The 17668-nt window shown below is 42.3% G+C and overlaps 1 protein-coding gene across 1 annotated transcript in view; it reads left to right on the top strand.

Moving 5' to 3' along the window:
* Positions 1-793: 793 nt before the first annotated feature.
* The window catches only part of LOC144592968 (KAT8 regulatory NSL complex subunit 1-like), a 79411-nt gene continuing 62536 nt past the window's right edge, over positions 794-17668 (top strand). The window contains exon 1 of the mRNA XM_078398352.1: positions 794-2506. Within this exon, the coding sequence (XP_078254478.1) occupies positions 807-2506 (1700 nt within the window). The 5' untranslated portion in view covers positions 794-806. The remainder of the gene's footprint in view (positions 2507-17668) is intronic.

The following is a 17668-nucleotide window of genomic DNA, read 5'->3' as shown; positions in this document are numbered from 1 at the left end:
TGTATAAATAAATAAGCCTTATTATTCTTTAGCACCTTTTCCCTCTGTCCCAAGATGCAAGTTATCTTTTTACTCTCAGCTTTTTCTTGCTGTTTTCATCATATCTGCAGGAAGAGAGCTTTGTATATTTCATAGTAAATATGGTCAAGGCTTTGGTTCAGTGTCTGTCTTTTACTCTGACGTGCACCTCCAGGCGTAATAGACTTGATAATCCTGTGCAGGTTGATAAGGGGAGTGCATGAGAGCGTTGTTTTCGGTGTTGCATAAAATAAATCCACATTGGCAGTGAGCGGAGGCTTGCGAATGGCTGCTGGGGCTGTGCTCATCCGAACAAGGGCAGCAGCACCCTCCAGAAAAGCTGCAGTGCGCGGCATGTGTGACTTTGTCACAACACTTCGCTTAGGCAACTGCTGCACTGGAAGCGCCTTTTGTTGACCCCCCCCATGTCTGAGAATATGCACACCTTTAAATTTTAAAATGCTTCATTAGTTGAAAAAACTCGGCTCTGATATAAAATAATTGAAGAGGTTTAAACCCCCTACCTTTTTTTTTGCATTGCGGCTTAGAATTACGTATGATGAAGGAACGGTCGGCATAATAATATGATAGTAATAAACCCCCCTGGCTGAGTGACTTGGCTGAGTGTCGGCGCCGGGCGAGGTTGTCCGTTGGTGCGGCGGGCGCGCGCGCTTTTTGCCCGTGAGCGCCATTTTGTGTTGGGGGAGGGGGAGGGGAGGCGGAGGGGAAGGTGCGGGGGGAGGGGGAGGAAGGGGGGAAGAGAGAAAGGGACGGAGGCAGAACACAAGATGGCCGCCGGTGGCTTGAAGCGAATGGCTTCCCCGGCTGTGAGTGAGAGCGCTAGCGAAGCGCGGCCGCAGCAACAGCAGCACCACCACGGGCTCAACTTGGCCGTGTCGTCATCAGCACTGTCGTCGTCGTCGTCGTCGTCTGCTTCTTCTTCGTCTTCGCCAGCGTCCTCGCTGCCGTCGTCCTCTCCGCTCTCGTCGGCGGCCTCTAACGGCACTTTAGACGAAGGCGAAGGGGAGGAAAATAATAAAAATAAAAAACTCGCCGGCCCTTTGTATTTTTCTGTCGACCGTATGGACTCTCTGTTCTTGGGCCGGCCGACGAGAGTGCGGCGGCGTCCCGACACCGAGCCTTTTTACCACGGCGACGGCGAGAAGTGCGCTGTGGCCGCTCAGGGAGGAGCGAAAGAGCCCGAGACAAAAACTTACAACCACCACAACCATCACAACCACCGCCACCATTCTCCTCACCGGCGGCACCACCACCACCACCGCCAGTCCGGCGAGTCGCAGCAGAGGCGGGTGAGTGCTACGGAAGCCCCCGGCCTCGGCCTACAGCGGGGGGACTCGCGGCTTCACGGCCGGGACGGAATGAATTCTGACGGGTTTCTCTCTGCCACGGGCGACGGCAAAGAGATGGGGAAAGCGACGGGATCGAGCACCGCCGGCAACGGCTTGGCGAAAGAAGCGCCTTGTCTCAGCTGTGATTCTGGCCTGGTGAATGGCAACAACAAAGCAGTGGGCGGCTGTGGCGTCCAGCGGAGCAACGGCGCCATCTCGCTCAATTCAGCCTCGCCTGGAAAGGGGAACTCGGATAAAAGCCGCTGGCATCGGCTGCAAACTACCACCAACACCCCTGCCTCTGATTTCGGCCTGCTGTCTAAAGGCAACAGCAAAAACCCCAACCTCGAGTACGGATGTCGAGCGGATCTCCATGGTCCCAACCCGATGGGAGTTTCGTTCAAACCTCTCTGCGGCGAAATAAATCTAAATTGTCTAGGGACTGAGACCCAAAACACAAAAAAACATTCTCCTGAGAGCACCAGCACAAACAGTAATACCATTAACCACCATAACAGTCTCAGCGTTGTCAGCAATCACAATAATATTAGTGTTAGCCAGGATGAGGTGAGTGCTCAGAGTTTATTAGTTGCCAGTAAACAAGCTGAGATCAGGAGCAGGGCTCATCGACTCTGCAAGCGTTTGCAGGTTGTGCAAGCCAAGCAGGTGGAGCGCCATGCCCAGCAGCAGCTGGCAGGTTTGGTGGGACACAGTTTAAAGCAGTTTTCTTCATCTTTCACCGAAAGTCTTATTAACAACTGTAGTAGCACTAACAATAAACACACAAGCACTTTGCATGGGAACAACAATCTGCAGGTTGGATCTTTACTACTGAGGAGTAATTTTCCAAGGACGGATCCAGAAGGAGGTGCTGATGATGGTGTTCGTTCCAGTCCCAGTTCCTCCCTTGGATTTGGGGGGAGCAGTAAATGTTTATTATCTTCACTGAATGGAGATACTTTCTCTGGTTTTGTGAAAGATCGAGCTATTTCTGAGGATCTACTAAAATTGGTATCCAGTGTGACTGCAAAACTCAGAACTTCTGAGCGGGCTTTTGATTCCGATGCCACAGAAAGCAGCTCAGGGGGTGAGACTGATGCAGAAGAGGATTCAAGATTGGAGTATCGGCATGCAATTCTGTAAGTAAAGAGGTATAAGTGTTGACTATTAGTATGCAAGGGACTTCTTTATCATTTATTTTAGCAATTGGACTTTCCCCACTTGTATTTGAGAGTAAGCAATCATGATTTTAAAGTACATAATGTTATGTAATATTACATATGTCACATATATAAGAAGAGTTCAGCTTTTATTTGAGAATATGCTTTTTTGTTCTTGTTAATTCGTAATGTCATAAGTGATGGGAGTAGAATTAGGCCATTTGGCCCATCCAGTGTATTCCGCCATTCAATCATGGCTGATCTATCTCCCTCCAAACCCCATTCTCCTTCCTTCTTCCCATAACCTCTGACACCCGTACTATTCAAGAAAAGGGAAACTGTCAAGGGAAATGTTTAATGATTTCAGTTTGGTCTATTGAGATGAGCTCTGGGTACCTCAATATCTTCACCAGAAGAACTTGGTGCATCTACATTGAGTTGGAAGGTTATGATTCGCCTTTTGCGCTTCAAGTTGCTGAAGTCCATCAATTGTGAGAGTTTGTATTTACTCATCGGGTTGTAGTATTGCGTTAATTAACCATTTCACAGTACAACAATATGTTTTGAAGTAGTGCCAACAGATTAGCAGGGTATTAGATATGTTTGATGCTTGTCTTTGCATTTTTGTTTTTCTTACAGGTTTAATCTCATTTTTCTGACTTTAAATCTTTATATATATTATTATATATATATATATATATATATATTATATATAAAGATTTAATGTGTGTGTATATATAAATAATGAATATTAAGTTTTAAAGCGTATATATATATATTTGTCAATCTGAAAGTGTACTGTTATTAGATTAATCAATAGTCAAGCTGAAAATGTTGAATTATAATCTCATCAGATAATTATGTTTTATTTCTGGATGGCAGTGGAAGACCTGGCATCTCTCAAGTTGGTCTTGGGTTTGATTTTAATATTTTGAAATTCAGGAAAGCTTCAGTTTTATCTGTTTCACTGAGAAATGTGGCAAATATCTTGTTTGCCTGTTTGTGCTACAATCTTTGGTCTTGGTTGTGTAAAATCACCACCAGATCGTTCACTGTATTAATCAGAATTGATTCATTTTTGTCCTGTGTTTACAAATTTGTTTAGGAATGGTTGACATCATCAATTATGCCCTGATTCCATTTGCTCAGCTACACTGTTTTGAGTACGATGTCAAACATTTGCAGATTTTATTTTGTGATGAAAATTGTGGACTTTGCTTTGCTTTCTGAAACTGTCGGTTTGTTCGCTTTTAACAGGACTGCCAATTCCATTCTGTAGATGAACAAAGTTCTTTACGTGGACGACCAGTTTCAAAGTGTTTCTTCATTCTTTTGTTTATACACATCACAGGGGTCGGTTGTCAACAGAATAAAAATAAATAATGATCATTCTCTTTACTTTTGTGTGTCTGTGGTATTGAAGATTTCTATTTGTTTTATTGTGATATAACATTGAATTTTAAATGGTAAATAGTTGGCTTGATCCCTTCATATCATTTACGGTTGATTGCCAAGTCTGCAGTTTGGCAAAGTGTTAATTTGAATAATTGTTTTCTCTTTCACTGTAATATGATTTTCTGAGGCAGATCTTCCATGAAAAAATCCTTGCTGAGTCAGGGGATAATAAAAATGTGATGTTTAACCAATGGCATTGAAATTGACCCGAAATGTGTTGCAGGAAGTAGAAGTGAAATTTGCTTGAAGTGTGCAACATGCACCAATTAAAATTTATTGCATTTGAGTGAGACTAAAAGGACAGTGACCTGGATTTATATTGTGCCTTTCACATTGTTTTCTTTGTACTCCAAGGTTTTTTTCAAACAAATGACTACTCTACAAAAGTACTTCTGTGTTGTGGGAGATGTGACAGCCAGTGTTGGCACAGCAAGCTCCCACAAATATCCATGTGCTGATGACCAAATAGTTTTTAGAAATATTATTGAGTAATTTCTATTGGTTGAGGTTTCATGATGATTCCTTATTGCTTAAAATAGTACATTGGCATCTTAAGCAACTACCTAACAGTGCAGACAAGGTCTCATCTGAAAGAACCTCCACTCCCAACACATAATACTATTTTTACATTTCTGTTGTGCTGCTGCAAGTAAGAATGTCATTGTTCCATTTTGGGACATATAACAGCAAAACATTCCTGCTGCACACTCTGTATTGTCCAAAAGAACCAACAAGTGTTGTTAGTGCAACATTAGTTATTTTATCCTTATTGGGGCCAGAATTTTGTGACCTCCAGATTGTTCATTGATTTTTGAATTTACTCTTGTCAATAGTAGATCTCTGTGTTAAACAGTCATTAAAAAGTGAAGAAAGATAACTTGTTTGAAGAGTCTCACTTTTCCACTACGGTTGAAATATGAAAGTTAAGATCATATCCTAATGCTGTTGTCTTGTGAGTTTGATAAGGCAGTTGTTTTTTTTGTTGTCCCACCCTACTTGATCTTTTGATATGGTGTGTATATGAGTGTGGCCTCCACAGTTGAATCTTGTGCATTAGCATATGTGCACTGAATGGTTTGATTTTGCCACCGGCATGTGGGTTTCAATATCATTTCAAAGTTTTGTTTTGCTAATGTAAACATTGATTTATATCTCCACGTTTATTATGCTAAGGTAAATGAAGAATTATTGTTTAGGTCAAATTGTTCTGATAAACGTTACCTCGGTAAATAGATCTTTTTGGGAATTGAATGTGTTGACTAGAGCTGAGCTTTGTAATTTTACATAGCAAAACGATTTGTTGGAACTCTCTTCCACTTAAAGCATGAAGACGGTACCAGAGGATTGATGTGATGACTGCAGCTTAAGTATCAACGTAGATTCTTCAACAATGTAAACCTCACTTTGGTTTTCCCCAGAAATGGAACGTTGTCAGAATCATCTAAACTCCAGTTGCTGCAGATATGATAACATTTCTTAATTAAACAAGATATTAAATTCTTCTTTCACACCTGTTGGCTGATATATTGATACTCCTGATCAAAGCCATTTCCAAATCCAAACTCAATCCACAAACTTATAATTCATTTACTATCTGACAGTTGCCAAAAATCCTGCTGTAGCCCATGAGTAGCTTGACCAATTATTGAGGAGCTTTGGCCCTGAAGCCTTAACTTACAAAAATAGGATGGGACTATTTGGCCTATCACAGTCATACTAACGCACAGAAGAGCAGCCTTTAAAGTCTTACTTCACTGTAATCCTGTAATGTATTCTCTCACATGGCCATTATATTCACCTTGGATATGTTGACTACTTATCCACATGGACATAATTTCCAGTAGCCAATTAACCTACCATGTCTTTGGGATGTGGGAGGGAACTGGAATAGCAATGCTATCATTGGGAGAGCAGACGGCACTTGAGGTCAGGATTAAATGCTGCTCTCGGAGTTTATAATGCTGTTCCGCTAAAACATCCACAGTGTCGGTGTGAAAGACTGAATATTATTGAGTCAATAGGTCTTCATTGAACAGGCATTTATTCACAAAGAACTGAATGCTTGAGCCAACCTGAGTCAGGAATTATTGAATTATTTTCAAAGTAGGCCATACCCAAACCTAGCACACAGACTCTTATGATCTATTGGTTTTGATTGGGTGTCTGACTTCTTGACTGAATTACACTTTCCTGTCATTGGCTCCGAATTTCTGATTGGGTGAAAGGATTATTAATGTGAAGCTCAGACATTTTCCTCGGATGATAGTTTGAGTTTGCTGAAATAAGTTCATATTAGGAACAGAAGTAGGCCATTTGGCCCATCGAGTCTCCTCCGCCATTCAATCATAGGTAATCTATCTTTCCCGCTCAACCCCATTCGCCTGTCTTCCACCTATAACCCTTGACAGCCTTACTAATTAACAATCTGTTAATCTCTGTTTAAATATATTCAAAGATAGACACCAAAAGCTGGAATAACTCAGCGGGTCAGACAGCATCACTGGAGAGAAGGAATAGGTGACGTTTCTGGTCAAGACCCTTCTTCAGACGAATACCCAATGACCTGGTCTCCACCTGTGGCAATGAATTCCAGATTTGCCACCCTTTGACAGAGGAAATTCCATCTCATCTCCTTTCTAAAGGTGTGTCCTTTCATTCAGAGGCAATGCCCCCTGATCATAGACTCTCCCACTAGTGGAAACATCTTCCCCACACCCATTCTGGGCTTTTCACTATTCGGGCCTCATTGAAACTGACTGAACAACGAAAGGGCTGCATAGAGTGGATGTAGAGAGGATGTTTCCACTAGTGGGGGAGGGGGGTCTAGGACCAAATGGCGTAGCTCAAAATAAAAGGACGCTCCTTTTGGAAGGAGATGAGGAAGAATTTTTTCAGTCAGCGGGTGATGAATCTGTGGTGAATGAGATATTGAGGTTTGGTGTAGTATTAGAATTGTGTAGCATCTACTTCCTTGAGATTGCTGCACTCAAGAACCTAAATCTCCTTATCTCAAGAATGATTCTATTTACAAATGTGGCAAAGGAAAATAAGATTCTTTCTGAGTGTGGGAGTGAGAATTGAAAATAATTTGAGCTGAAGACATTGAAAAGTTCTTCCTAAAATGCTCAAGTGCTCACTTTGAATATTCTGGTAAAGATGGGAACCAAACGCTGCTAGACCTAGGCGTCAGTTTTATTGTTTGTAGGGTAATTCAATTTATTTTTTTAAGTATTGCTACAAGGACATTGCGAAACAAGCAACCAATATTTTGACCTTTAAAGTCTTGTTAGTTCCAACATTCATGAAACATGGAGGTATGAATGTTTTTCTCAATTCTGTTTAAGAAAATATTTGCTTAAAGTCGTTGCCAGACCTGAATCACAACCATATGCACTGATTTGGTTACTTCGGTTCTAATAATCAGGTTTTGTTTTTCTGATACTGACTTGCCTATTTGCTTTTCGTGAGTCTTTTAGAAGGCAATGTATTGCTTTCTGAATAATTGAGGACTTTGGAATTAGATGTGTTGATACATGCTGGATCATAATTGATAAAGTGACTTATGGACGAATGTATTATTGATAGCGGAGTCAGGGGGTATGGGGAGAAGGCAGGAATGGGGTACTGATTGACAATGATCAGCCATGATCACATTGAATGGTGGTGCTGGCTTGAAGGGCCGAATGGCCTACTCCTGCACCTATTGTCTATTGTCTTGTCATTTAGATAAGATAATTATTTTGTAGTATTTCAAGCTGTTTCTGTATGTAACAAGGTGTACTTCCCAATGTGTTCATTGCCTTCAATTCATTTTAAAGAGTTCAAAGGGCATTTTCCAGTTTACTCTCCAGACCATGTTGATTTATTGTTCAGCTATGGCTCTACAGACATGGAAAGATCTCCTTTGCACAATATGGTTGTTCTTCATATGCAGAATTTGACCTGTTTGCTTAAAATTATAATCTCAGATATTGTCTCAGATATTACTGTTGTCAGTGCAAATTCAAGACCAGTATTTTGTCACATGCACAGGTATGTGATGTACAATGAAAGTCTTGCCTGCCGCAGCATCACAGATACATAGACTCGGCTAAACGCATAAAGGCATACATTTTACATAAAGACTGCAAAAAAAAATCAACAAATATGGCAAAACACGATTGGATAAAAAACATGTCCATGGTAGTGGAAGTGGTGGTTCAGCGTGTTCCACGGTACGATTCGGGTTTTGTGGATTGGTTCAAGAGCCTGATAGTTGTAGGAAGTCAAGTCAAGTCAAGTCAAATTTATTTGTCACATACACATACTCGATGTGCAGTGAAATGAAAGTGGCAATGCCTGCGGGTTGTGCACAAAAAGAATTACAGTTACAGCATATAAATAAAGTTAATAAGTTACTAAACATAGCACAAAAAGTGCCGACAAAATTTTAGTCTCGGGTTATCAAAGTTGACAGTCCTGATGGCCTGTGGGAAGAAGCTCCGTCTCATCCTCTCCGTTTTCACAGCGTGACAGCGGAGGCGTTTGCCTGACCGTAGCATCTGGAACAGTCCGTTACTGGGGTGGCAGGGGTCCCTCATGATCTTGCTTGCTCTGGATCTGCACCTCCTGATGTATAGGTCCTGCAGGGGGACGAGTGTAGTTCCCATGGTGCGTTCTGCCGAACGCACTACTCTCTGCAGGGCCATCCTGTCCTGGGCAGAGCTGTTCCCAAACCAGACTGTAATGTTGCCGGACAGGATGCTGTTCTTGAAACTGGTGGTTGGTGACTTCGGGCTTCTGCAAGTCCTGCCTGGCCATAGCAGCGAGAAGAGGGCATGGCCTGGATGATGGTGATTCTTGATAATGATGTTGCATTTTTTTGCCTGTTTGCATTGGTGGACCGGATGAATCCTCCACTCTCCGTAGCCCCACCGTGTTCCTGTGCGTTGGAATTGCTGTGCTTGTCCATGCAACTACTAGCCAGGATACTTTTCACAGTACATCTGTAGAAGAGTATTTGTTGATGTGGCAGACTTTTAAACTTCTAAAAGGTAGTGGTACTCGCACACCTATGTGATTATGACTTTATGCTGGGGACCAGAACAGGTCATCCAAGATGTTTACAGCCAGGAATTTGAAGCTGCAAACTCTCTCCACTGCCGTTAGAAATTTGAAGCTGCGATCTCTTCTCTCCCAATGAAAACTGGCATGTGGATTAAAATTAAAAAAATAAGAAAAATATTTGTCCCAATTTCTGAAGGATCAGAGTAGTATGAAGAATTGGTATCAATTTATGGTCAGATATTTACACTTGGAAAATCAGGGATTTATAATTGTAGGGATTAATCGGGGATAATCAGCATGGCTTTGTTAGGGAAGCTCCTCTTTGACCAATTTGATTTAATTTTTCAGAGATAATGTGAAGTGCAGACGAAGACTGTACAGTTGGCGTCTGGGTGACGGCGCTGCTGTTGATGGGACAAAGCCAGGCAAGTGATAGGTGGATAAAAAGTGAGGGGGGTTTACTTGGAAAATGAGTGGAGTAAAGTTTAGAGATGTAAAGGAGACGGAGAGGTGTCAGATAAGGAGAGAAGAGGGGTGAAATGCAAAGCCAGAAGGAGGGATGTATATGGAAGGAGACGTGGTTGTAGAAGAGAGGCAGGATATTGGGAGAAATGGGTCTGTTCCAGGTTTATTGTGATGGTTGGGGGCACAGAAAAGAGTGAGGGAAAAGGGGGGGGGGAGGTGTTGCTTAATATTGTAATATAGGAAATATTAATTTTAAGATCATGCCCATGTCTACTGGTTCCACAACCATCTTTAACAGGCCACACTCTTCATTGCTATCCTCTTGTACTCAGTGCACTTGATATTTTCTATAATCTTATTTGGCAGTGATATTTTTGTGTATGCCCTCTTGTTCTAATTTTTTGAGCAGCCCTCTACACTGCCTGTATTCCTGAAAGATCTCTCTCCTGCTTTCAGTGCCGATACCTACCATTTCTTTCTTTTGCACCATTTAACCTTGAAAAGACCCCATCTAACCTGCAACTAGCGGCTCCCAGTCTATGTTTGCCAGGTCCTGTCCTATCTTAAAATATGTCGCCCCAATTCAGACACTTGATTTCTGGACTATCTATACCCCTTTTCATAATTCGATGAAATTTATGAAACTAATTGGGGATAGTTGATGGCAATGTGGAGAAAATTTAATGAGATTAGTGTAATTGGGTGTTTGATTTTTGCGTCAACGGTGGCCCAAAGAGCATGTTAAATCCAAGGAAGAGGCAGTTAAATCAAGGAAGAGACATATAAATTGGCCAGAAGAAGTGGCAAATTAGAGGTCTGGGAGAAATTTAGAACCCAACAAAAGAGGACAAAGGGGTTACATAGAAACATAGAAAATGGGTGCAGGGGGAGGCCATTTAGCCCTTCAAGCCAGCACCGCCATTCATTGTGATCATGGCTGATCATCCACAATCAGTAACCCGTGCCTGCCTTCTCCCCATATCCCTTGATTCCGCTAGCCCCCTACAGCCACATCTAACTCTCATTTAAATTCATCCAGTGAATTGATCTCTACTGCTTTCTGTGGCAGAGAATTCCACAAATTGACAACTCTCTGGGTGAAAACGTTTTTTCTCATCTCAGTTTTAAATGGTCTCCTCTTTATTATTAGACTGTGGCTCCTGGTTCTAGATTCCCCCAACATTGGGACCATTTTTCCTGCATCTAGATTGTCCAGTCCTTTTATAATTTTATACGATTCTAGATTTAGATTTAGAGAAACAGGCCCTTCGGCGCGCCGCCCAGCGATCCCCGCACATTAACACTATCCTACACCCACTAGGGACAATTTTTTTAACATTTGCCCAGCCAATTAACCTACATACCTGTACGTCTTTGGAGTGTGGGAGGAAATCGAAGATCTTGGAGAAAACTCACGCAGGTCATGGGGTGAACGTACAAACTCCGTACAGACGGCGCCCGTAGTCAGGATCGAACCTGAGTCTCCGGCGCTGCATTCGCTGTAAGGCAGCAACTCTACCGCTGCGCCACCTTCTCCTCTCTCATCCTTCTAAATTCCAGTGAATACATGCCCAGTCTTTCCGATCTTTCCTCATCTGACAGTCCCGCCATCCCGGGGATTAACCTTGTGAACCTACGCTGCACTGCCTCAATAGCAAGGATGTCCTTCCTCAAATTAGGAGCCCAAAACTGCACACAATACTCCCGATGTGGTCTCACCAATGCCCTGTACAACTGCAGAAGGACCTGTTTACTCCTCTACTCAAATGCTCTTGTTATAAACTGTTAATTAAGAGGAGGAGGGGAGGGGGGGGGGGAAGAGCATGAAAGAAAGCTTGCGGGGAATATAAAAACTGACTGTAAAAGTTTCTTTAGGTATGTAAAAAGGAAAAGATTAGTGAAGACGAATGTAGGTCCCTCGCATTCAGAGACAGGTGAATTTATAATGGGGAAACAAGGAAATGGCAGAACAGTTAAACGAGTAATTTGGTTCTGTCTTCACTAAGGAGGACACAAACAATCTCTCGAAAATACTAAGGGACTGAGGATCTAGTGGGAGGGAGGAACTGAAGGGAATCCACATTAGTCAGAAAATAGTGTTAGGTAAACTGTTGGGACTGAAGGCAGATAAATCCCCAGGGCCCGATGGTCAGCATCCCATAGTACTCAAGGAGGTGGCCCGAGAAATTGTGGATGCATTGGTGATCATTTTCCAATGTTCTCTTGACTCTGGATCAGTTCCTGTGGACTGGAGGGTAGCCAATGTAACTCCACTTTTTACTAAAGGGAGAGAGAAAACGGGGGAATTATAGACATCAGTAGTGGGGAAGATGCTGGAGTCGATTATTAAAGATGTTATAGCAGCACATTTGGAAAGCAGTGACAGAATCAGTCAAAGTCAGCATAGATTTATGAACGGGAAATCATGCTTGACTAATCTTTTGGAATTTTTTGAGGATGTAACAAGTAGAATGGGTAAGGGAGAACCAGTGGATGTGGTGTATCTGGACCTACAAAAAAACCTTTGACAAGGTCTCACACAAGAGATTAGTGTGCAAAATTAGAGCACATGATATTGCAGAGAATGCAGCACCGGAGACCCAGGTTGGATCCTGACTACAGGTGCTGTCTACGGAGATTGTACGTTCTGCCCGTGACCTGCGTGCGTTTTTTCCGAGATCTTCGGCTTTCTCCCACACTCCAAAGACATTCAGGTTTGCAGGTTAATTGGCTTGATGTAAATGTAAAAATTGTCCCTAGTGGGTGTAGGATAGTGTTAATGTGCGGGGGTCGCTGCTCGGTAGGACCCGGTGGGCCGAAGGGCCTGTTTCTGCGCTGTATCTCTAAACATGGTATTGGGGGTAGGGTATTGACATGGGCAGAGAACTGGTGGGCAGACAGGAAGCAAAGAGTAGGAATTACCAGGTCCTTTTCAGAATAGCAGGCAGTGGTGACTAGTGAGCAAGGCTTGGTCCTGGGACCACAGTTGTTTACAATATATATTAACAATTTAGACAAATGAAATGTAACATCTCTAAGTTTGTGGATGACACAAAGCTGGGTAGCAGCTGTGAGCTGCGAGGAGGATGCTATGGGACTGCAGGGTGAGTTGGATAGGTTGGGTGAATGGGAGAAGCATAGTAGATGCAGTAGAATGTGGATAAATGTGAGGTTATCCACTTTGGTGGCATGAACGGGAAGGCAGATTATCATCTGAATGGTGTCAGATTAGGAAAAGGGGATGTGCAATAAACCCCTGAGTGTGCTTGTACATCAGTCACTGAAAGTATGCATGCAGATACAGCAGGCAGTGAAGAAAGCCAATGGCATGTTGGCCTTCTTTGCGAGAGGATTTGAGTTTAGGAGCAAGGAGGTCCTCGTGCAGTTGTACAAGGCCCTAGTGAGACTGCAACTGGAGTATTGTGTGCAATTTTGGTCTCCGCATTTGAGGAAGGACATAATTACTATTGCGGGAGTGCAGCGTAGGTTCACCAGGTCCATTCCCGTGGTGGCGGGAATGACATATGATGAAAGACTGGGTGGACTGGGCTTGTATCCGTTGGAATTTAGAAGGATGCGAGGGAATCTTATAGAAACATATAAAATTCTTAGAGGATTGGACAGGGTAGATGCAGGAAAAATGTTCTTGATGTTGGGAGAGTCCAGAACCAGGGGTCACAGCTTAAGAATAAGGAGTAGGCCATTTAGGACTGAGATGAGGAAAAACCTTTTCACCCATAAAGTTGTGAATCTGAAATTTCACTGCCACAGGAGGCCAATTCACTGGATGCTTTCAAGAGAGTTATTAGCTGTTCGGGCTGAATCAAGGGGCATGGGGGAAAGGCTGGAACGGAGTACTGATTTTGGATGATCAGCCATGATCATATTGAATGGTGGTGCTGGCTCGAAGGGCCGAATGGGCTACTCCTGCACCTATTTTCTATGTCGATATTTCTGTGCTGTATGACAATCACTTTGGTTAATATTTTATTTTTGCAAGTGGCCTTATTAACATAATTGATGGCAATTGAATCCCTCAATTAAAATGTACAGATTTTACTAGAATGAACTGTCTTTTCAAAATACAGTTTGGCTTTTGTTAATTATCAGATAAATTAAAAGCTCTACAGAGACCATTCTAAACTACAGACATTTTTTATTATAATTCGGCTAATTGATCTATCTTCGCCCATTAGTTTGTTCAATGGTGTAATAACTTGTGTGTTTCCTTATCTAAAGGAGTACAAGAACCTAAGAAAACAGGAACAGGAATATCTTCCCTTATCATGATTACAATGGATTGATTGTAATCATGTATTGTATTTCTGCTGACTGGTTAGCACGCAACAAAAAGCTTTTCACTGTACCTCGTTACACATGACAATAAACTAAACTGAAACTGGCCCTTTAGAATTTAGAGTTACAATGTGGAAGCAGGTCCTTCGGCCCACTGAGTCCGCACCAACCAGCGATCACCCCATACTTTAAGTTACGCACGCCTTGGGGACAATTTTACAACTTACTGAAGCCAATTACCCTACAGATCTGTACGTCTTTGGAGTGTGGGAAGAAACCGGAGCACCCGAGAAAACCCACACAGACACAAGGAGAACGTACAGACAGCACCCGCAGTCAGCATCAAATCTGGGTCTCTAGTACTGTAAGGCAGCAACTCTATTGTGATGCCACTGTGCTGCCCTCTGTCCCATCATTCAATAAGATCATGGCTAATCTACCCCAGGTACCATCTCCTCTCGGGTGTCAAGTTCCTGATCGTGCAGAAGTTTATCCATATCCTCTTTTGATTAAACAAAATGCTGAAATAGCATCCACAAAGATGTGGAGAACTAGGTAAAATTGCACTTGGGGCATCTGCAATGTTCTCACATAATTCCTTGAATTCATGAAATTAAACTTCTCAACCAGGGATTGTTATTTGATTTGTCAGTTTTGGTCAGAACTTGACCCCAATTCCAAATTACATCAGTCAGTTACACCAGAAATACTATTATTTTTAAAGTGTAATTAAATTAATGTTTTTTCTCAAACTGTTCTGATAGATCATGTGGGTGTGACTGAGTGAGTAGTTAGCTCTTATTTTTAGTGGCAGTGTTATGGAGGTTGAGGAGCTGGAACAGGAGACGTGACGTGTTGCACAAAAGTTAAGTGGAATTGGCTGAGAAAATTGCATACTCATCATCCTTGGCGACTATCATCCAACTTCAGGATTCTGATAATCTAGTGCTATAGTCAGTGGAAAAAGTGTTAATTTAGTCACTTATAGTGATCAGATTAACATTACATTTCTTCAAACAATGCAGATTTCAGAAAAATTATTTTAAAAAATTTAATCCTGTTTTTATAAATTTTTATAGTGTTTTTGATTTGTTTTGTGAAAAGAAATTATGTATTTTTACATTTTTTAGAGATTTGTAACAACATCCCTGCCAATTTTTAGAGCCTTTTGTTTTGCTATCTGGACAGCATTGCCAAGGTCAGCAGTTATTAATGTTCATCACTAATTTTTGTTCAGAGGGTGGTGGTGAGTTGTCACCTTGAACCAGCGCATTCCTGATTAAAGTAGTCCAATTGTACTGTTGGGTGGGGAATTTAATAATCAAGACTAAATGATAGTTCAGCACTCAGCACGTCGGGCAGCAAGAGAAAGTGATAATGTTTCACGGAGCTCCATGGCTATTCTAAGTGTAAGAGAGAGAGTCTCAAATCAATTTATCAGCAATGTATGGAAACTCGCTGTACTGGTTAAGTGCTTAACCAAGCAAAATTATAATTGGAATTGTCAAAGTTCTTGGATGCAGGGTCAATTTGAATTTTGAAAATGTAGTTCGATTGGTTTGTTTGGCACGGGTATGAAGGTGCATGAACAGAAGTGATGAGATAGGTAAGAGTGTGCAGCATTCATGATTTGAATCAATGGCAGACGTGGATCAAGAAAGCCAACATTCTGTTTCTGGTCACCAAACTAACATTCTTGACAAATGTATGAAATTGATAACGTTTTAGCAGCCGTGATGTCTTAATTGAGCAAGATGCCATTCATTGGACAATGTATCCATGCCTTCATTAATGCCATCTCATTCCAGCTTGATAATATTGTCCAGATCTACCCTGAACTCAAATAAAACTCAAATTACGCTTTGTTGTAGAAAATAGGACAGTGCGACACAGAAAAAGGTCCTCGGCCCACAATGTTTGTGCCGATTATGATAAATGATCTGTCTAAATGACTCTTAAATGTCACTTTCCAAACTAAGCAGTTTCCCTGGCCGTGTTGTCCAGGTACCTCCCATTCTCTGGATAAAAACACTCGCCCCACACATCTCCTTTAAACTTTGCCCTTCTCACATTAAAGCAATGCCCTCTAGTCTTTGACATTTCCACACTGGAAAAAATGTTCTGACAGTCTGCTCTATCTATGCCCTTCATAATTTTTGTACCATCTCCAAACTTCCTGATCTGCTCATTTACTTTTTTGTCCACTGTAGAAACAAGGAGCTTCAGATGCAGGTTTACAAAAAAAGACACAAGTGCTGGAGTAACACAGTCTGAAGAAGGGTCCTGAGGTACCTTGTCTGATGCTTTATTAAAGTCCAAATAAACTTCATCCACTGTATTGCTCTCATCGATCATCTTTGTCCTCTCAGAAAACTCAATCTCCTGTGCAATATTAGGAATTGAATTGCTTTCATGACATGGGTTTAACCTTATAGATACAAAGTTAAATTGAGGCGCTATCTGTTCTCCCAATTAAATTCCCCACTTAAAACAAAAATTCCATGGCAGTATTTCCTGGTAGAGCAGGGGAATTATTTTTGGTGGTCAGGTGAAAACCCATTTCTCTATTGATATGACAAAACCAGAATTGTGGAAAAATGTGGGCAAATTTACTGCTGCATTTTCTTTTGCTAGTGGCCACACTTGGAAGAATTTCTAGACACATGGAGGCTTTCCAACACATAGAGTGATACAACGTGGAAACAGGCCATTTGTCCCAATGCCCACGCCGACCAACATGTCCCATCTGCCTGCTTTTGGCCCATATCCCTCTAAACCTATCCTACCACTACAGAGAAAATGCTGGGAACTAGCTGCAGGGAAAATGCTGGGAACTATAAGCTGGTGAACTTAACATCTGTAGTTAGAAAGTTACTGTTGAGTATTCTGAGGGAGAGGTTATACAGGCATTTGGATGGGCAAGGGCTGATTAGGGATAGTCAGCATGGTTTTGTACGTGGGAGGTCGTGTCTCACAAATCTGATTGATTTTTTTGAAGACGTGACCAAAAAGGTCGTTGAGGGCAGAATTGTAGATGTTGTGTACATGGATTTCAGTATGGCATTCGACAAGGTTCTGCATGATAGGCTGCTCTGGAAGGTTAGATCGCATGGGATCCAAGGAGAGATAGCTGAATGGGCAGCAAATTGGCTCCATGGAAGGAAGCGGAGGGTGATGGTGGAAGGTTGCTTCTCGGACTGGAAGCCTGTGACTGGTGGTGTGCCTCAGGGTTCGGTGCTGGGCCCGTTACTGTTTGTCATCTACATCAATGATTTGGATGAGAACATACAGGGCAAGATTAGCATGTTTGCTGACGATACAAAAGTGAGTAGTTTTCAGATCGTGAAGACTGTTGTGAAAGATTGCATCAGGATCTGGATCGATTGGCCAGGTGGGCTGTGGAATGGTTGATGGAATTTAATGCAGAGAAGTGTGAGGTGTTGCATTTTGGGACGTCTGACAAGGGCAGAACCTACACAGTAAATGGTAGGCCTCTGGGGAGTGTTGCAGAGCAGGGGGATCTAGGAGTGCAGGTGCATAGTTCCTTGAAGGTCGAGTTGCAGGTAGATAGTGGTGCAGGCTAGGTTTCACACAGAGAGTGGTGAGTCTGTGGAATTCTCTGCCACAGAAGGTAGTTAAGGCCAGTTCATTGGCTATATTTAAGAGGGAGTTAGATGTGGCCCTTGTGGCTAAAGGGATCAGGGGGTATGGAGAGAAGGCAGGTACAGGTTACTGAGCTGGATGATCAGCCATGATCATATTGAATGGCCTACTCCTGCACCTATTTTCTATGTTTCTATGTTTAGATAAGATGATCAAAAAGACTTTTGGCTCATTGGCCTTTATTAGTCAGAGTATTGAAGTTGGGAGGTCATGTTG

The sequence above is a fragment of the Rhinoraja longicauda genome, chromosome 4, assembly GCF_053455715.1.
Source record: "Rhinoraja longicauda isolate Sanriku21f chromosome 4, sRhiLon1.1, whole genome shotgun sequence".
Classification (NCBI taxonomy): domain Eukaryota; kingdom Metazoa; phylum Chordata; class Chondrichthyes; order Rajiformes; family Arhynchobatidae; genus Rhinoraja; species Rhinoraja longicauda.
Note: the sequence above shows the minus strand (reverse complement) of the source record. Positions and strands in the feature narration are given on the sequence as shown.